The sequence below is a fragment of the Monodelphis domestica genome, chromosome 1 (genome assembly GCF_027887165.1).
Source record: "Monodelphis domestica isolate mMonDom1 chromosome 1, mMonDom1.pri, whole genome shotgun sequence".
Classification (NCBI taxonomy): Eukaryota; Metazoa; Chordata; class Mammalia; order Didelphimorphia; family Didelphidae; genus Monodelphis; species Monodelphis domestica.
In genome coordinates, this window is record NC_077227.1 from 736,111,452 (window position 1) to 736,127,675 (window position 16,224).

Below are 16,224 nucleotides of genomic sequence, written 5' to 3' on the forward strand. Positions count from 1 at the left end.
CAATCATGAAGGCAATTCTCCTGATTTTTTTCCCAGCTTTTGAGCTGTTCTAGCCTCCCCCTGGATATGTAGGTATTTGTGGTATGGTGATCAATTTAAATACAGAGAGCCAAAAAAAAAATGTCTTAGAGATTCACTGCAGTAAGTGCATCCTTAGGCAGTAGTACCATGGGAGTGGTGAGCTGGGACCTTCTGCTCAGGAAGCAGGTATGGAGCATGGGAAACAAATGGGAGCCAAGACTGCCTTTGATGCATTCATTGTCTGCATTGAATGTCAGTCGTCCTGGGAAGTTGACAGGGCAGATTTCATAGAAGGTCTGTGGCAGCTCACAGAAATTAAGAATAGGTCAAGGAGAAGGAGGTTGGGTCCCCTCACTCAGAGACTTGTTATGTTCTTTGACTCATGGTGGTACTAAGAAAGGAACACACAAACTTCAAGAATCCTTGAAGAATCCTTCAAGAATCCTAATGACGACTAGGACCCCAGAGCTTTGTATGGAGCACTTTCAGCATAAAGAGCTTTTGATAGTGACTATGACTGTGAAGGGGGCAGAGACAGGGCTTTAGAAAAGCTACAAGAGCTGAGTCAAGATTGTTTTTCTGGGGCCTGGAGCTCCTGGGGCTCCTCTACATTTTAGGGTTCTAGGCATCCTTCCTCTTGTAGCTTAACTTCCTGGGGGCACTGCTGCATCCCCCAAGAAGTAGGTAAGTAACTTTTTCTAGTAAAATATTTTCATTTTTGTTTCCTGTCCAACTATCATTTATTGATTAACATATGTGTCCCATGCCATAAAGGTGATAAAATCTCAAGTTATGAAAGCAGTACTTTAATTTGGCTGCTTGTATTTACTTTCATTTTTAAGCCATTTTTAAGGAATGAATGATAGCTGAATACAAAGTTTTGTTTTTAAAAATGAACCAGTCTTGACTCTAATTTCTGTAATTTAGGGAAGTCATCAGTTAATAAAAAGTCTGTGATTTCTGCAAGTGCTAAAAGTAATAAAACTTCTAACAAATCAGGTAAGGCTACTGTAAGCAAAAAAAAACACGTTTTAAATAATGATTCTTTAGATAACATCTGAAACAATTTCTAAACTCGTATTTTCTCCAGACATATTCAACTTTGAAAAATCTATTAGGTTTGGCCTTAAGTAGCTTAGTAGATTTGAATGTTTTTGTTTGTTTGTTTGTTTGTTTGTTTTAAGACTTTAACAAAGATTTTGGTGTGAAAATCTTAAATCATTAGGTGCAGAACCTTCTGAATCAAAGTTTGACAATTCTCTATGGTTGCATAGGATTGTCAATTGGTGTCTTTGCTATGTGTAATTTCTGATTGATGCCTTTTATAATAAGACAAATGCTTTGTAAAAATTTAGATTACTTTTGTCATCTCTGAAGTAGAAAATAACTTTTAAAATAGTGTTATTTCTCAAATTCAATATGATTCAAGTATTATAGTAACAAAAATATTTTAGCTTTTACAAAATCCAAATCATATTATGTAAGAGTAATCCTGTCAGCAAAGGAAGAACGAATATGGAAGCAACAGCCTCTAGAGTACCATTTTAATCAGTTTTGTGAAATAAGGCCCACTACATTATATAAGAATAGTTTTTGAAACAATGAAGTTCATTAATTTAATTTTCTCATTGCTTAGTCAAGTGATGTTAATAAGAAAAAAATTATTGATTGAATAAGAAAGAAAAAAATTATCAAAGGAAAAGCTGAACTTCATATTTGACAGTGGTATCTAGATGTAATAGAAAGTTTATGATTAAGCTGTGAAATATATGTTGGAATAATTGTTTTGAATCTACTTCTAACAGCAAAACCTAGTGGAAAGAAGACAATAGAAAACAAAAAACCTATAGATTCCCAAATAAAAGACTCTAATAAGGCTGTGACAGTGCCAGGTAAACTTGGAATACCATTTTAATATTTACTTTCAAAAATAAAAAAACTTTTTGAAATATACTTGAGATATACCTTTTCATTTTTGCTGAATTTTTTTTTTTTAAAGAGAAACTTGCACCAGTTTTGACTGAATCAGATCAACCTACCAAGACTTTAGTTGACAAAGGTAAGTAGTAGGCTGTTTATAGGTTAATTTAGATTTATTATTTGACTTGAGTAGCTTGTTTTTGTGATGCTTTAAAAAGAAAATTTTCATGCAGAACACACTGAAACCAGAAACATTTCAGAAACCAAGAGCATTCCTGAAGCCACTGAGAACACTGCTAAAGAAAATGCTTCAGGTAGGTTAAGAAAAAATTTATACCTATGATAATTTGTGGAAAAAATAGTGATGATTTTGTTTAATTAAATTAGATGCCTTGTTTATGACCAAGTGAAATATGGAATGGGACAAGATTTTCATTCTGCAGTAAAGCTTTTAGAAATATTTTAAATTGATGAGTTTTCCCTCTCCCTATATTTATTTCATCATTGTAAAAATTTGTCCTCAAAAGAAATAAAACTGGCCATCCAACAAAGCTAAAATTATTTTTGTCTAGATTTATAGGGCAGCCTGTTTGCTCTTCTGTCATCTGCTTGTATGCATTTAATTTTTTTTGTAAAGAGATTTTATTTTACTAATTACATGTAATAACAGATTTCCTCATAAGTTTTCCAAAGTTATAAGACCAAAATTATATCTTCTCCCTTACCATCCACTCCCCTTTCCTGGAGCTGGCAAGCAATTCAGTCTAGGTTATACATATATTATCATTCAATACATATTTTCATATTGTTCATTTTTGTAAAGAGCATAATCATAAAACCCAAATACCAAAATAAAAATCTAAATGAACTAAATTGAAAACTAAACTAAAAATTTCAAACTAAATTGAAAAATTGTAGACTTTCATCTGCATTATGACTCCAACAGTTCTTTCTCTAGAGGTGGATAGCATTCTTTGTCATAAATCCCTCAGAATTGTCTTGCATCATTATGTATTGCTGATAGTGGTTATGTTTTTTACAGTTGATCATAGTACAATATTGATGTTACTATGTACAATATTCTCTTGTTTCTGCTTGTTTCATTCTGCATCCGTTTATGTAGGTCTTTTCAGCTCTTTCTGAAATCATCTTGTTTATCATTTCTTATAACACAATAGTATTCCATCACCAAGATTTATGACTTCCAAATTTTTTTTTATTCATAACTTTCATTTTTTTTTGTCTGCAAGAAGCTGTTTCGGGGATCACCGAAAATGAGGATTCAGTTAATAAGGTTGGTTTAAATGTTTATTTGGTTGGAAACAATTGTATTGTTTTTGAAAGTTGAAAATATGGGAGTATTAGATATAAATACAATAAACATTCCCTTTCCCCCAAAAGATAATTTAGGATATCGGTCATGATGACATATTTCTGTGTTTCTTTGGGAAGTTTTGAGAGAAGGAGAATTTGCCTAAACTTGAGTATGCACTGAACAGCATTTATACAGATAACTGACTGGCCATCACTTATCAAGTTGGAACTAGATTTAAATGGAGGATTTGAAATTCTTAGTATGAAAAAGCAAATTTTCTAGAGCCATATGACATATCATTGGGTGGTTGAATGAAGTTTTCTTTGCATTTATTTTTTTAAGATATTGTTTTATTGCATAAAATAATCTTGGGAGTTGGGACTATATCAGCATCTCTCCACCTAGTATATATTAGGCATTTTAACTGAACTATTTTGAGAAGATTGGGGTATAGTCAGTCTAGCAAGTCCCTTTAGCATTGTTAAAATAATGAAATAGTGAAAATAAGCATTTTAGAAAGAATTTACATAAACATTTACATTATTTACTCAGTGTTTTTATTCAGTTTTTCAACATCACATTAAATACTCAATACATTCTTTACCTATTTAGCAAACCATTCTGTGTAACAAAATTTTAGTAGTTTGGAGAGTTTGGGTGATGTAAGCCAATTCACATTCTTGTTTGTGCCAGGGTTCCACACCCATAGTACCCTCATCTTCGTAATGAATTAGAAGTCCTGACTTTGAAAATGTCTAAAACAAATACTTGAACAATATACAGTAAAAAAAGAACTAAAAGGAAATAACAATATCATCATCTTGATTTAAAGGAAACTGAAGAGATGTGCATTGTCCTCATTTCAAATTTGCCAAATAAAGGATATTCTACAGAAGAAGTTTCTAATCTGGCAAAACCATTTGGTGGTTTGAAGGATATTTTGATTTTATCATCTCATAAGAAGGTAAGAATTTTCTTGATAAAGAAGACTTTGATTACATGTTTAAGTAGGTCCACTTGAAAAATGTTTCATGTTCTATAGATTGCTTAATTCAGATATAGATTCAAAATATTAATGTAATTTTCTTTTAATTGTTAAAAAGAAACACAGAAAGTTTAGTCTTGGTGTTTTCTAGGGATATCTAATCCCCAGTGTATTAGGAATGGGGATTGGTGGGACATTTAGGAGCAAAACTGGAGAAATTAAACCTATTGTTTATAGTCTTCAAACTGTTACGTGTGATACATTTCACTTTATATACTTTGATGCTGTAATTGAAACTTCTGTTTACATCCTAGGTAGTATTATACTGCTATAGGTTTGAAAATAGACTTTTTTGTAAAAAAGGTTTTTGTCTATTTTTTTGATGACTATAAATATCTAATTTTTGTTTTCTAATTTCTATTTTGAAAGGCATACATGGAAATAAATAGAAAGTCTGCAGACTCTATGGTAAAGTTTTATACATGCTTCCCAATGTCAATGGATGGAAATCAGCTTTCAATAAATATGGCTTCTGAAAATGTCAATCTAAAGGATGAGGTAAGAAATGGCTGTCACTTGTTTTGGGCCTGAATTTCAGAAATCTTATTTCTGTTCATACACATGAGAAGCATAATCCTTACATACAAATAATAGGTTCTAAAGAGTCTTAATAAAAATTATTTCTTTATTAGTTTCAGGGTGAATATTTTTTAATTGCTTCTACATAGCTTTCAACCTTTTACAATCAGATTTGTTTTTTATTTATCTTATTTCCAATTCTGTTCAGGGCATGTATATTTACAGGATACATTCCAATTTCTTTTAGCTCTATCCCCTCAATCTTCTGAAACTAAAAATACTTAGTTAATTATTGATTCCTCCTCTTCCTTTACATCTAACATATTCTTCCCACTTGGTTTTTCCTTTGCTATATTAAATACTGTGTGCTGCCTTTGCCTCCCCACTGTCCTCCTTCACTCAAGTCTCTCTTTCTCTATTCCTCTGCTGTATTGACTGTCATCTTTCCCTATGTCCCTCCTAAAGAACCTGTGGTGGCTTCTACTGAATCCTGTTCAGACTTCTCTGCCTGACTTTCAAGGTCCTTCACAATCTAGTCTCACCCTACCTATCCAACCTTATTTCCCACTACGTGTAATAGAAGAGTGATGGAAACTAAGGTTGGATAGGTAGAGTAAGACCACATTTGAAAATCAGGGCGTTATATTCAACAAGTAGCATTGTTGACCAGGTAAAAAAAAATGCAAGAAAGGCATCTATGGCTAAGCAAGAAAGATCAGGGGGCTAACATCGGAAACATGGATTCTGATCTCTCCACTAAGGAGTGTGACCTTGGGCAAGTCATTTAACTTGGATGGGCATCCATTTCCTCATCATAGAGGGTGAGGTTCACTCTAAATTCTGAGTTCCTTTCCAACTATATAAATCCTGTGACTGTTAGATAAGGGATTTTGTGAGGATAGAGGTGCCTGTCTTAGGAAAAGTGGATACATCAGCATATTAATATATCATAGGCTAGATGTGTAATTCATTAGAAGATATATCTTTAGCTTTTCAACTTTTATTTTTTAGGAGGCTATATTCACAACTTTGATTAAAGAATCTTCCCCTGAGGTGAGTTTTGTTTTTGTTATTTTCCAAATTCGTTTAATAGATCAAAAAACTAGTATTTTTATTTGTCTTAGGAAATCTAGGACCCACTTATCTGGAATCTAGAGACTGTGAGATTTAAAATAGTGAAGCCCATAAACTGTAGTGAGTTAAAATGGTGGAAGATATAAATTGTGATAGATATGAGAGGGTGAGTAAATTTGACTGCAGAAAATATGTTTCACTACAGTGTCTTGGTTTTAAATCAAATATAAGGTGGTTGCCAGGGAAATATTCCCAATTATTCAAATACCCAAGTCAACTGGGTTTTATAGAGATTTTTAATTAATAATATAATGAGGAATTAGAGAAAGAGTAGGAAAGGAATAATTATGAAGGGCCTCAAGCCAATATGGCCTAGACCTGAGTCTTAAGAGAGAGAATCAGTCAGTCAGTCTTTTAACACTCACCACAAGGTCTGCCTAAACAAGGATTACACCAGGCCAGCTCCATCTCAGCTGACTTCACCAGAGAGCCTTCCAGCCAGAGACTGTTCCAAAGGGCCTCTCTCCAGAGCCTCCAGAGGGACAGAGTCTCCTTAGAGGAGCTCCAGCGAGACCTCCTTAGAGATTGTCCTCCAAGAGCTTCCCTTCTCTAGAGCCTCTCTCAAGAGATTCTTCCCAAGCGATCCTCATCAGAGATCCTCCAAAAGAATATCTCCTCAAGAGATTCTGCTTTTTCTTATATAGGAGTTCTTCTCCCATGTCACCTCCCCTAAGTCCCTACATCTACCTATCACTGTAGATGCTTTCCAAAGGACTGCCCATCTAAATTCCTGCTAAGTCGACCAATCTCCTCAGTAAGTCTGAATCAGAAAAAATGCTTCTGTGTCAACCAATCTCCTCAGTAAGTCTGAACTAGAGAAAACACAGCTGAGTCAACTAATCTCATCAAGAGAAAACTTGCCCGACCCTTTTAGGTACCTAGCATCCCATTGTATCAATTCTAAAAACAGCTGGCTCAAAGAACTCCTTGCCTTATTATAATCATGGGTCCAAGTACTTTCATTGTTTAGCAAGGAGTTTTCTCTCCTAAAGCAGTCTTAAGTATGGGTAGAGTAGGGGTCCTCCCATAGCAAGGAGTTTTCTCCTCTAAAGCAGTCTTAAGTAAGGGTGGAGTGGAGGTCCTCCCATTTCTGAACCTGGCGAGTTCTCACATCAAAATGGGGAATGTTTCTCAGTAGGGAATTTGTTCCAATTAAGAATTCCCCGATGGGGAAATTTTTAACATTCACAAATCTGAGAAATTTCAAGGTTTACAATCCCCCCTGATGATCATTGGGAGACTAGTCTCCCCATTGATCATTTAACATAATCAATTTGTAATCCTAAATGCACTTCTAACTGTAGATATACACGATATTCAATTTTCTAAGAGAAATTAGAATAGTAAGAGAGGAAATAGAAAAGAAAAGAAAGCAAAACCAATGTTTTGCTAGGCACATTGACAGAAAGCCAAATTAGGGGCAGTCCCTTTTGGCATAAATTTACATTTACAATAAATGTTCAATCAAAGTTCAGTTCAATCAATCATATTCAAAGTTCATTCTTGATCTTCTTGATGAAGTGTAGGTTTTCCGACATCTTTCTGCAACAGTTCATTCTCTGGATATAAAAGTTTCAAGCTTCTTTCTTGAAGATCTTTTCTCGAACAAAATCAAAATCTTGAATTTTTATAAAAGTACAATCTTAAAAAATCAAAATTCTTGGATTTTTATAAAAATACAATCTCAAACAAAAAATTCAAAAATTCTTAGATTTTAAATTAAGATACAATCCCCCCTGAAGTAAGTATTAAAAAACATCAAGTTTAGCTCAGAATGCAATGTTCGGTTACCGGGGTGTATGAGTCAATTATCAAAAGAATAGAAAAACAATCAAAAACATAAGAAAAATTCAAAATAGGCCTTGTATAGGTCCAGTTTAAAGTAATTTCTATCCCACAAGTATGTAGGACAGAATGCAGTAATATTTCACTTAGTCATTTGTAGCCAAGACTAGAGGAAGTTGCCATAATGCAAGAAGAGAAGAATTAGAATTCTATTTTGATGGGGAAATGTCATTCCCTCATCTGATTTTTTTGTCATTTTCAGGGATAAAGGGAGCCAGCATGATAGTCAAGCTTTGTACTTGTTTGAGTACTTCGTAAAGAGTGTAGATACAAGGAAGTCCTGCGACTTAACATATGTCAGGCGTTGCAACCTCGAGTCTCACATTACTATTTCCTGTGTGCTCTTTTTGGCACTATTTAGGTTAAGTCTATGCTCCTTGTTTTTTTCCCATTTTCTGGAATCAGATTCAAACATTAATCACAGTCCTATAATATTTTATCAATAAATGGCAGGTTCCCATAGTTTAAAGCTTTTGTGCATATATTGGTATTATAGCAAGAATATATATATATTAACTTCTATTACTGCAGGAAAAAATATTAATTATGTGTACCCTCAGTACAAAAATGAGAAAAAATCAAATATTCTAATCAAAATAAAAGAAAAGCAATAATAAAAATAAGGAAAAAATCAGTAATTCAATGTGTTCTCAAAGAAAAAAACAGCATCCATTTGTCTATGGATTATTATCTCCAATTCATATGATAGGATACAGTCAATTAGTCTCAGCAGAAGATGCTTTCTTCACATGTGAGCAGTGAATCCAAGAGTCCTTTTCTCCAATCTTTATGGATGTTGGAGTAGTTAACAATATTTGGAATGGTCCTTCCCACGAAGGCTGAGATGCTCCAGTACGCTTGAAATTCTTAATATAAACTTTATCTCCTGGATTCAGGTCATGCTGAGAAACGTCTAGTGGTCCAGCTTGTACTGCAGCTCCGGATTCATGAAGTTCATGTAGTTTGTGCTGTAACTCCTGTATATAGGAAGCAATAGTAATATCTCCCCCTAAATGGTGAAATATGTAAGTCTCCTCTAGGCCTGCTTCTAAGATAAAATAGGGCCAGAGGGAGAATTTCAGGCCATTTTAAATGGGTTTCAGTGCATAATTTGCCAATCATAGTTTTAAGTTCTTTGTTCATCCTCTCTACTTGGCCTGAGCTCTGGGGATGATATGGAACATGAAGTTTTGGAGTTATTCTCAAGCAAGAATATATCTGATTTAGAACAGAACCAGTAAAATGACTTCCCCTATTGGAATCAATACATGCTGGCAGGCCAAAGCAAGAAATAATTTCTTTTAAAAGTATCTTTGCAACAAAATCCGCCATGGCTTGGGTCTCAGGAAATGCTTCTGGCCATCTGGTTAGTTGATCTACAATTACTAGACAAAATTTATAACGTCCAGCCTTTGGCATTGTTATGAAATCTCTCTGTAGATGTTCAAAAGGTGTGTAAGCCAGAGGACGTCCCCCAAAGGCTTTTCCAAGAAATGCATGTTGGTTATATGCCTTGCAGGTAGAGCAGGCTGAACACACTTTAGAGGCTATGGTAGTTATACCAGGGGCTATCCATACTCTCTTAACAGAGTCCACGATGCCCTAGGTGCCAAAATGACCATTTTTATGAATAGATTGGTGAATTTGGTTATAGAAACTTCTAGGGAGCAGAGGTTTTCCTTCAAATGACATCCACACTCCATTAATCTGTTTTGATTTGAATTTTGTTTCCATTTTTCCACTTCCTTTTCATTATAGGAAAGTGGTAAATTTAAATCATTAGTAGTTGTTAATGTTAAAATTAATTCAGGCCCTTCTATGGCTGCTAGCTTTGCAGAGGCATCTGCTCGATCATTTCCTCTAGAGACAGGGTCAGTGCCACCTGTATGGGCAGAACGATGAACTACAGCTAGGGCTTCAGGAAGCTGCAGAGCAGAAAGAACTTCATTAATAATTTCTGCATTAGCTATAGATTTTCCAGCTGAGGTTAAGAATCCTCTCTGGAGCCATAACATTTTGACTGAGTGACAAATGCCAAAAGCATATCTAGAATCCGTATAAATTGTTGCCTTTTTATCCTTGGCAATTATACAAGCTTGCTTCAGAGCTATGAGTTCTGCTCCTTGAGCGCTAATGTTAGAAGGTAGTGAAGCTGACCATTCAGTGGCAAATTCTGAGACTACGGCAGCTCTAGTGTAACGTATGCCATCCCTCATAAAAGAGTAACCATCGGTAAATAAAATCAGATCTGCATTGTCTAAGGGAGTGTCCAAGAGATTATCTGGAGGCTTTTCTGCCATGGACACTAATGTTTCACCATTGTGTAATGGTTCTCCTGAAGTTGGTAAATCTGGAAGCAAGGTGGCAGGGTTAAGAGTAGTTCAATGTTTTAAAGTAATGTTTTTACTATTTAATAAGGTTATTTCATATCTTGTAATTCTCTGATCCGAGAATGCCTGTGTTCTATGTTTTATCAATAATGCTTCTATCTCATGTGGGCACATTATTGTTAATGGACATCCCAATACTAAATCAACAGTTTTTGTTACTAGTAAGGCTGTAGCAGCTACTCCTCTAAGGCATGGTGGTGCTCCTGCTGCTACTGGGTCCAATTTAGCAGAATAATAAGCAATTGGGGGCTGAGAAGGTCCCAAAGTCTGAGTTAACATGCCAGAAGCTACTCCTCTTACTCGCTTACTCGCTTACTCGCTCATGCACATACAAAGTAAATGGCTTGTTGTAATCTGGGATGCCTAGAGCAGAGGCAGACATGATAGCCTTTTTTAGATCTGATCTGATAGAGCTGACAAGTGTTCAGGCTCTAATTTGAGGGGTTCAGGAACCGAATCCTTTGTTAATGCTATAAGGGGTTTAGTGATTTCCCCATAGCAAGGAATCCATTGTCTACAAAACCCTGTTGCTCCTAAAATTGCTCTCAACTGTTTCTTAGTAGTAGGAGCACTTAAATTTTGAAATTTCTCAATTCGTTTTGGAGAAATATAACGAGCACCCGCAGATAGGATGAATCCCTAATATTCTACTTTAGGGAGACACCACTGAACTTTGTCCTTCGAGATTTTATGTCCTCTTCTGTACAATTCCAAAAGAAGGTGTTTGCTATCTTCTTGACATGTTTTTGCGTCTGTTGAAGCCAAGAGTAGATCATCTACATATTTGATTAATTTACTATTTTTAAATGTTATATTGTCTGTGTCTTGGCTCAAAATTTGCTCAAATAAACTCGGACTTTCCACATAACCCTGTGGCAGCCAACTCCATGAATATCGTGAGCCCTTCCAGGTAAAAGTAAAAATATGCCTGGAGTTCTCATGTATAGGTATGGAAAAGAAAGCTGAACACAAGTCTACTACTGTAAAGTATGTAGCTGTGCTAAGAATAGAGGAAATAATAGTATTTATGTTAGAAACTACAGAGTGTCTCTTTATAACGTGATTATTCACTGCCCTTTGATCCTGTACGAATCTATAGAGGTGCTTGACATCGGGCCCTCTTTTTGGTTTTTTAATTGGCAGGATGGGCGTGTTGTATTCAGATTTTCAAGGGATTATTATTCCCTGTTCTATTAATGAGTTAATAACTGGTGTAATACCGTCAATTGCCTCCTTTGAGAGGGGATACTGAGGGATGGAAGGAGGTGGGCTAGATTTAGTTTTTATCTGCACAGGAACAGCAGATTTAAGTAAGCCTCCATTGGAAGAAGATGTGGCCCAAAGAGACTCCAGTATATCCTTAGGTTTTTCAAAAGTGGAAGGCTCTTTTGCCTCCTGGTGTTCCGAGAGGAGTACAGGGAATAAATTTAAAGATTCCTCTGGTACTTCCAATGATAAAGAACCATCTGGTGAACAAGTTATTGTGGCTCTGAGTTTGCATAGAAGATCTCTCCCCAGCAAATTTAAAGGGGAGTCAGGCATTAAAAGAAAGGAATGTTGTACCTCTAGGGGTCCTACAGACACCATTCTAGGGGCAAGTTTTTTAACTCTTTGGGGTATTCCTGATACCCCCACTACACTTTGTGAATCAACGGAATAACAATTTAAATCTGGTACATTCTTCAATACAGACCTGGTAGCTCCAGTGTCTAATAGACAATCATAATAAGTGTTACCCACCTTTAAGGTAACATGGGGTTCATAAGTATGGGGAGGGCAGTGGATAGGGACAACGGGCAGTAGGACATCAGGGTCCTGAAAATCAAAGGTTGTATCCTCTGATTCCTGTGCCCCAGCCCCCCCTCCCCTTCCCCGACACCTTCATTGTTGGGATATTCCTTGGGCACCCCCCTGAAGGGCACCTTGACTATTTTTTGGACGAGCTCCATTTCTTATATTTTGTTGTTGGGTATTATCATTTTCTTCATTTGGAGCATTGTCATTATTTTCCCAGTTCCTATTTCTATAATTCTGGTTTCTCAAGTTCTTATTTATATGTTCATTATAGTTATTTCCATAATCATCATTATAATTTCTAGAATTTCTAAAATTCTGGTTTCTATGACCATTATCATCATTATACTTGTTCTGGTTTCTATGACCATTATCTTCATTTCTATAGTTATTTCTAAAGCTATTATTAAACTGTGTATTACTTCCAATCATCTTAAGAAAGGTTCTACATTCCATCATTTTGTGGCCCTTCTTCTCACAGAAGTGGCAAGTTATTGATTTATTTGTGAATTCCCGCAAAGGGGCTATAGTCTCTCCCTTATTTTTCAATTGTCTCTTTAACATTTCAGTTTCTTTCTTTAAATCTTCAGTTGATGTATCGTCTTCCTCAGGTCTTTTTACACGACCTTTATAAACAAGACCAGCTGACTTTTTTATTTATAGCAAATAAAAGATTTAGTTTTGTTCATCATAAGACCTTCAATTAAGCCAATTCTGTGATTAAGGCTTTTGAAAGTTAATGATTGTTAATAGTTAAGAAATTTAGTTTTCCATGAAGCCTGTTCAGTTTTAAACATGAGAACTTGTAGGGGTAATTGTTTTTGTACTCTATGGAGAGGGTTTGGTCTTGACTACATCATTTGTTCTTGGAAACATAGTGTGCAGTCATTTTTTCAATGTGATGCCAAAGTTCTAATAATTATTTTTCTTTTAAAAATGAACTTATCTATCTATACAGGCCAATCTAGATACCATTCACAAGCAGTTTGTGCATCTTGGTAACTTACCAGATGATGGATATACTGAACAAGAAGTTGTTTGTGTTGGACTTCAGTTTGGAAAAGTGGATCGCTATGTGTTCATAAATAATAGAAACAAGGTAGTTTCTTTTTAAATTTTTAGATTCTGATTAGTGTTCATGGTTTAGTCTTTTTTTCCCCTTTTTTCAACTGAAACCTTCCATTTTAGAGTCAATATTGTATATTGGTTCCAAGGCAGAAGAGGGATAAGGACTAGACATTGGGGTTAAATGACTTGCCCATGGTCACACAGCTAAGACATGTCTGAGGCCACATTTGAACCAAGGACCTCCATCTTTAATCCTGACACTCTCCATTGCTGAGCTCCCTAGCTGTCCCCCATGGTTTAATCTTGAGATGTAACTAAATATTAATGAGATCTATTTCAATCAATTGGGAATTAAGTATCTATTCTGCACCTTGCCCTGTGCTCAGTAAGGCCTGATGATACAAGTACAAAGAATGAAACCATTCTTATTTCCTGGCAACTTAGGTTCAAAGAGGAAAAGATAATTTCATATAAAATAGTATATATAAATAGTGTAGAATAACATTGTGGAAAATGGGATGTAATGCAACCCAACAAGACTGTTGTATAGGACTTCACATGCTCAGCAAAGGGAACTATGTTTGATTATAGATATATTGGCTTCAGCAGGAAGCCAAGGGGTTTATTGAAGAGAGTGATGACGTAGTCAGCACTTTGGCAAAAATGCATAAGGTACGCTGGAGTGGGGAGAACCTTGAGGAGAGACCAGTGAAGAAGCTGCTGCAGTCTAGATGAGAGGTGATAATTGGAAAGTTCAGATATGAGAGAAGTTATGAAGATAGATTTGGCAGCTGATGGGATTTGTGAGACATGGGAAATAGCGGCAAATGCTGAGATGAAATCCTGAACAACTAGAATTAGGGTGGTGCTTCTTTGAAGGAGGAAGAAGATGAGCTCAGTTTTAGAGAAGTTTTAGGATGTCTCTAGGACATGAGTTTGAAATGTCCTATGAGCACTTGCTGGTGTGGAAATGTCTGATGCTCAGGGGAGATAGTGAGAATGGAGGTAGAGATCATGGAGCCATCTTCATTAACAGGATTCTTAACTGTAAAAATTAAATTATATCTCTACTAATAAAAATATTATATTTTATGAGGTTTATTAAGGATCATTAGAAATCAAGGAATAAAGAGGATACAAAATAAAACCCACATGCCCATGGCTGATTAGCCCATTTAAAATCCCTGCACTTAGCTTACCACTATACTTGCTATATCATTGCAAGGGAAAAGAGTGTGGGAGGCGTTACTGCCATTTAAATACCAATTGTGCTCTCGCCAACATGGTGACTCAGGAGAGATTATAGGGAATTCTGGGAAATATCAAGGACTTTGGGGGATTAAAGTCTAGGGTTCAAAAATCTCCATTTTTACATAACAAGGTCTGATGAGTTTACCAAGGAAGCAAATCTAGTGGGAAAAGAAAAGAGGACCTAGAATAGGACTTGCAGAACATACATGTTGGCGGCCAGCATTGGAGGCAGAGGAAGAGAGGAGTGTCAGGAAAACTAGAGAGGGAAGAACACCAAAAGCAGAGACCTGTATTGTCAGGATCAGATGAAGCTGAGGAGATAGAGCAGCACTGACCACGGTCAGGGCAATCATTGGACCATTTAGAGGCCATGGCCGATTGATGAGGTCAAGTCAGATTGAAATTATTTCAAACTGAGGAAGTGGATGAACCAAGTAGAGCCCACTTTTTCAAGGAGCTTGGCTAGGGGTAAGGGTGGGAGGAGAAGGTGAGCACAAACACTTCATGAAATCAGAGGGGAGGGGTGAAAATAGCAGGAAATGGTTCAGTTGATAGGAAGAGGCTGCAAATTAGGGATGCTTAAGGATGTGCTTAGCTAGAGAGGCTATAGAGGGAAGGTGAGTTGAGTTGACTTATAGATGTGTTAGCCTTTGTGAGGGGAAATGGGGAGAGAGTGGAGGGTAGTGTTGTTAAGGGGTTATGAAAAAGAAGATGTTTGCTTCTTTTTTTCAGTAAGGGTTTTTTTTTTTCCAGTAAGTTAAAACAAGTTCCTTGATGGAGGGGAAGATAGGAAAAGAAGACACTTGAATAGGGAGAGATTTGGAACAAAATCTGTGAGTGACATAGGTGGGAATAAAAGGACATTAATTTGTATTGTAAACAATCACCACATGGGGTAAAATGTTATTCCTTATTCTGAGCCAGAAAGTATATCTGAATCTTTGTTTTCTTCTTACCCTTACCTTCCATCTTAGATTCAATACTGTGTATCAGTTCCAAGGCAGAAGATTGGCAAGGGCTCTGCAGGGTTAAGTGACTTGCCCAGGGTTACATAGCTAGGAAATATCTGAGGTCAGATTTGAACCCAGGAATTCCCATCTCTAGGCCCACCCAGCTGCACCCCACCTTTTTTTTCCCCTTGGAAGAATACATACTATTTAGTGATACTATTGATAATCCTATATGCACAATTTACCACAAAAAAACTTTGAAGAAGAAATCTGTAGATTTAGTTACAGCATAAGTGAATACAAGTTATAAGCTATTAAATTTTGAGACTGATGAGACCAAAATTAATCAATCCCCATTTGGGCCAAAGAGCTTCATTCTCTCTTTTTTAAACACTTGCCTTACATCTTAGAATCAATACTAAGAATTGGTTCCAAGGCATAAGAGTGCTGAGCAACTGGGTTAAGTAACTTGCCCAGGGTCACACAGCTAGGAATTGTCTGAAGCCAGATTTGAACTCTGGATCTCCTGTCTCTGGGCCTGGCTGCCCCTTGCATCTTTGTTTCTTCTGGTCAAAAGCCTCTAAAGTGACCAGCTGTAGCTTACTGACCCTTATTTCACAATAACCCAGTGTCCCTGGGCAACTGGTTCAAGCCCATGGTTTGTTGGGGAGCATAAATAAGGAGAGAATGAGCCTTGGTGAGATCAGGCCAAATCATGGAATTCCCTCAATTGGTTTAGTTTAGGGTAGGTTGTACCAGATGAGATCTAGGTTGCTTCCAACATAGATTTGTTGTTGAGTTGATAGTTATATGAAGAAAAAAAGAAAAGATGAAAATATTTTCATTTTTTTGTGTCACCTAGTGCTACTTCTTCAGTTAGCAATGCAATTATTGGCAATATTTATTTACAGATGTCCTGCCATCTATACCTTGTACTGATTTATGAAGTATAAGTACCATAATTAGGACATA

The 16,224-nt window shown here is 36.2% G+C and overlaps 1 protein-coding gene and 1 non-coding gene across 39 annotated transcripts in view; both read left to right on the forward strand.

Moving 5' to 3' along the window:
* ZNF638 (zinc finger protein 638) overlaps window positions 1–16,224 on the forward strand; it is a 150,411-nt gene that overhangs the window by 106,846 nt on the left and 27,341 nt on the right. For 13 of the 38 annotated variants that reach the window (XM_056813986.1, XM_056814032.1, XM_056814036.1 and 10 more), the window contains 9 exons: window positions 949–1,020; window positions 1,827–1,913; window positions 2,021–2,080; window positions 2,175–2,255; window positions 3,192–3,235; window positions 4,089–4,220; window positions 4,671–4,799; window positions 5,832–5,873; window positions 12,942–13,082. In XM_056813986.1, the coding sequence (XP_056669964.1) occupies window positions 949–1,020; window positions 1,827–1,913; window positions 2,021–2,080; window positions 2,175–2,255; window positions 3,192–3,235; window positions 4,089–4,220; window positions 4,671–4,799; window positions 5,832–5,873; window positions 12,942–13,082 (788 nt within the window). Of the gene's footprint in view, window positions 1–948; window positions 1,021–1,826; window positions 1,914–2,020; window positions 2,081–2,159; window positions 2,256–3,191; window positions 3,236–4,088; window positions 4,221–4,670; window positions 4,800–5,831; window positions 5,874–12,941; window positions 13,083–16,224 lie in introns of all 38 variants that reach the window. The other 25 variants (XM_056813990.1, XM_056814033.1, XM_056814037.1 and 22 more) reach the window with 3 other exon arrangements.
* MIR7246 (microRNA mir-7246) lies at window positions 5,369–5,429 on the forward strand. The gene has a single exon (NR_127431.1). It is a non-coding gene; the product is annotated as a microRNA mir-7246 (primary transcript).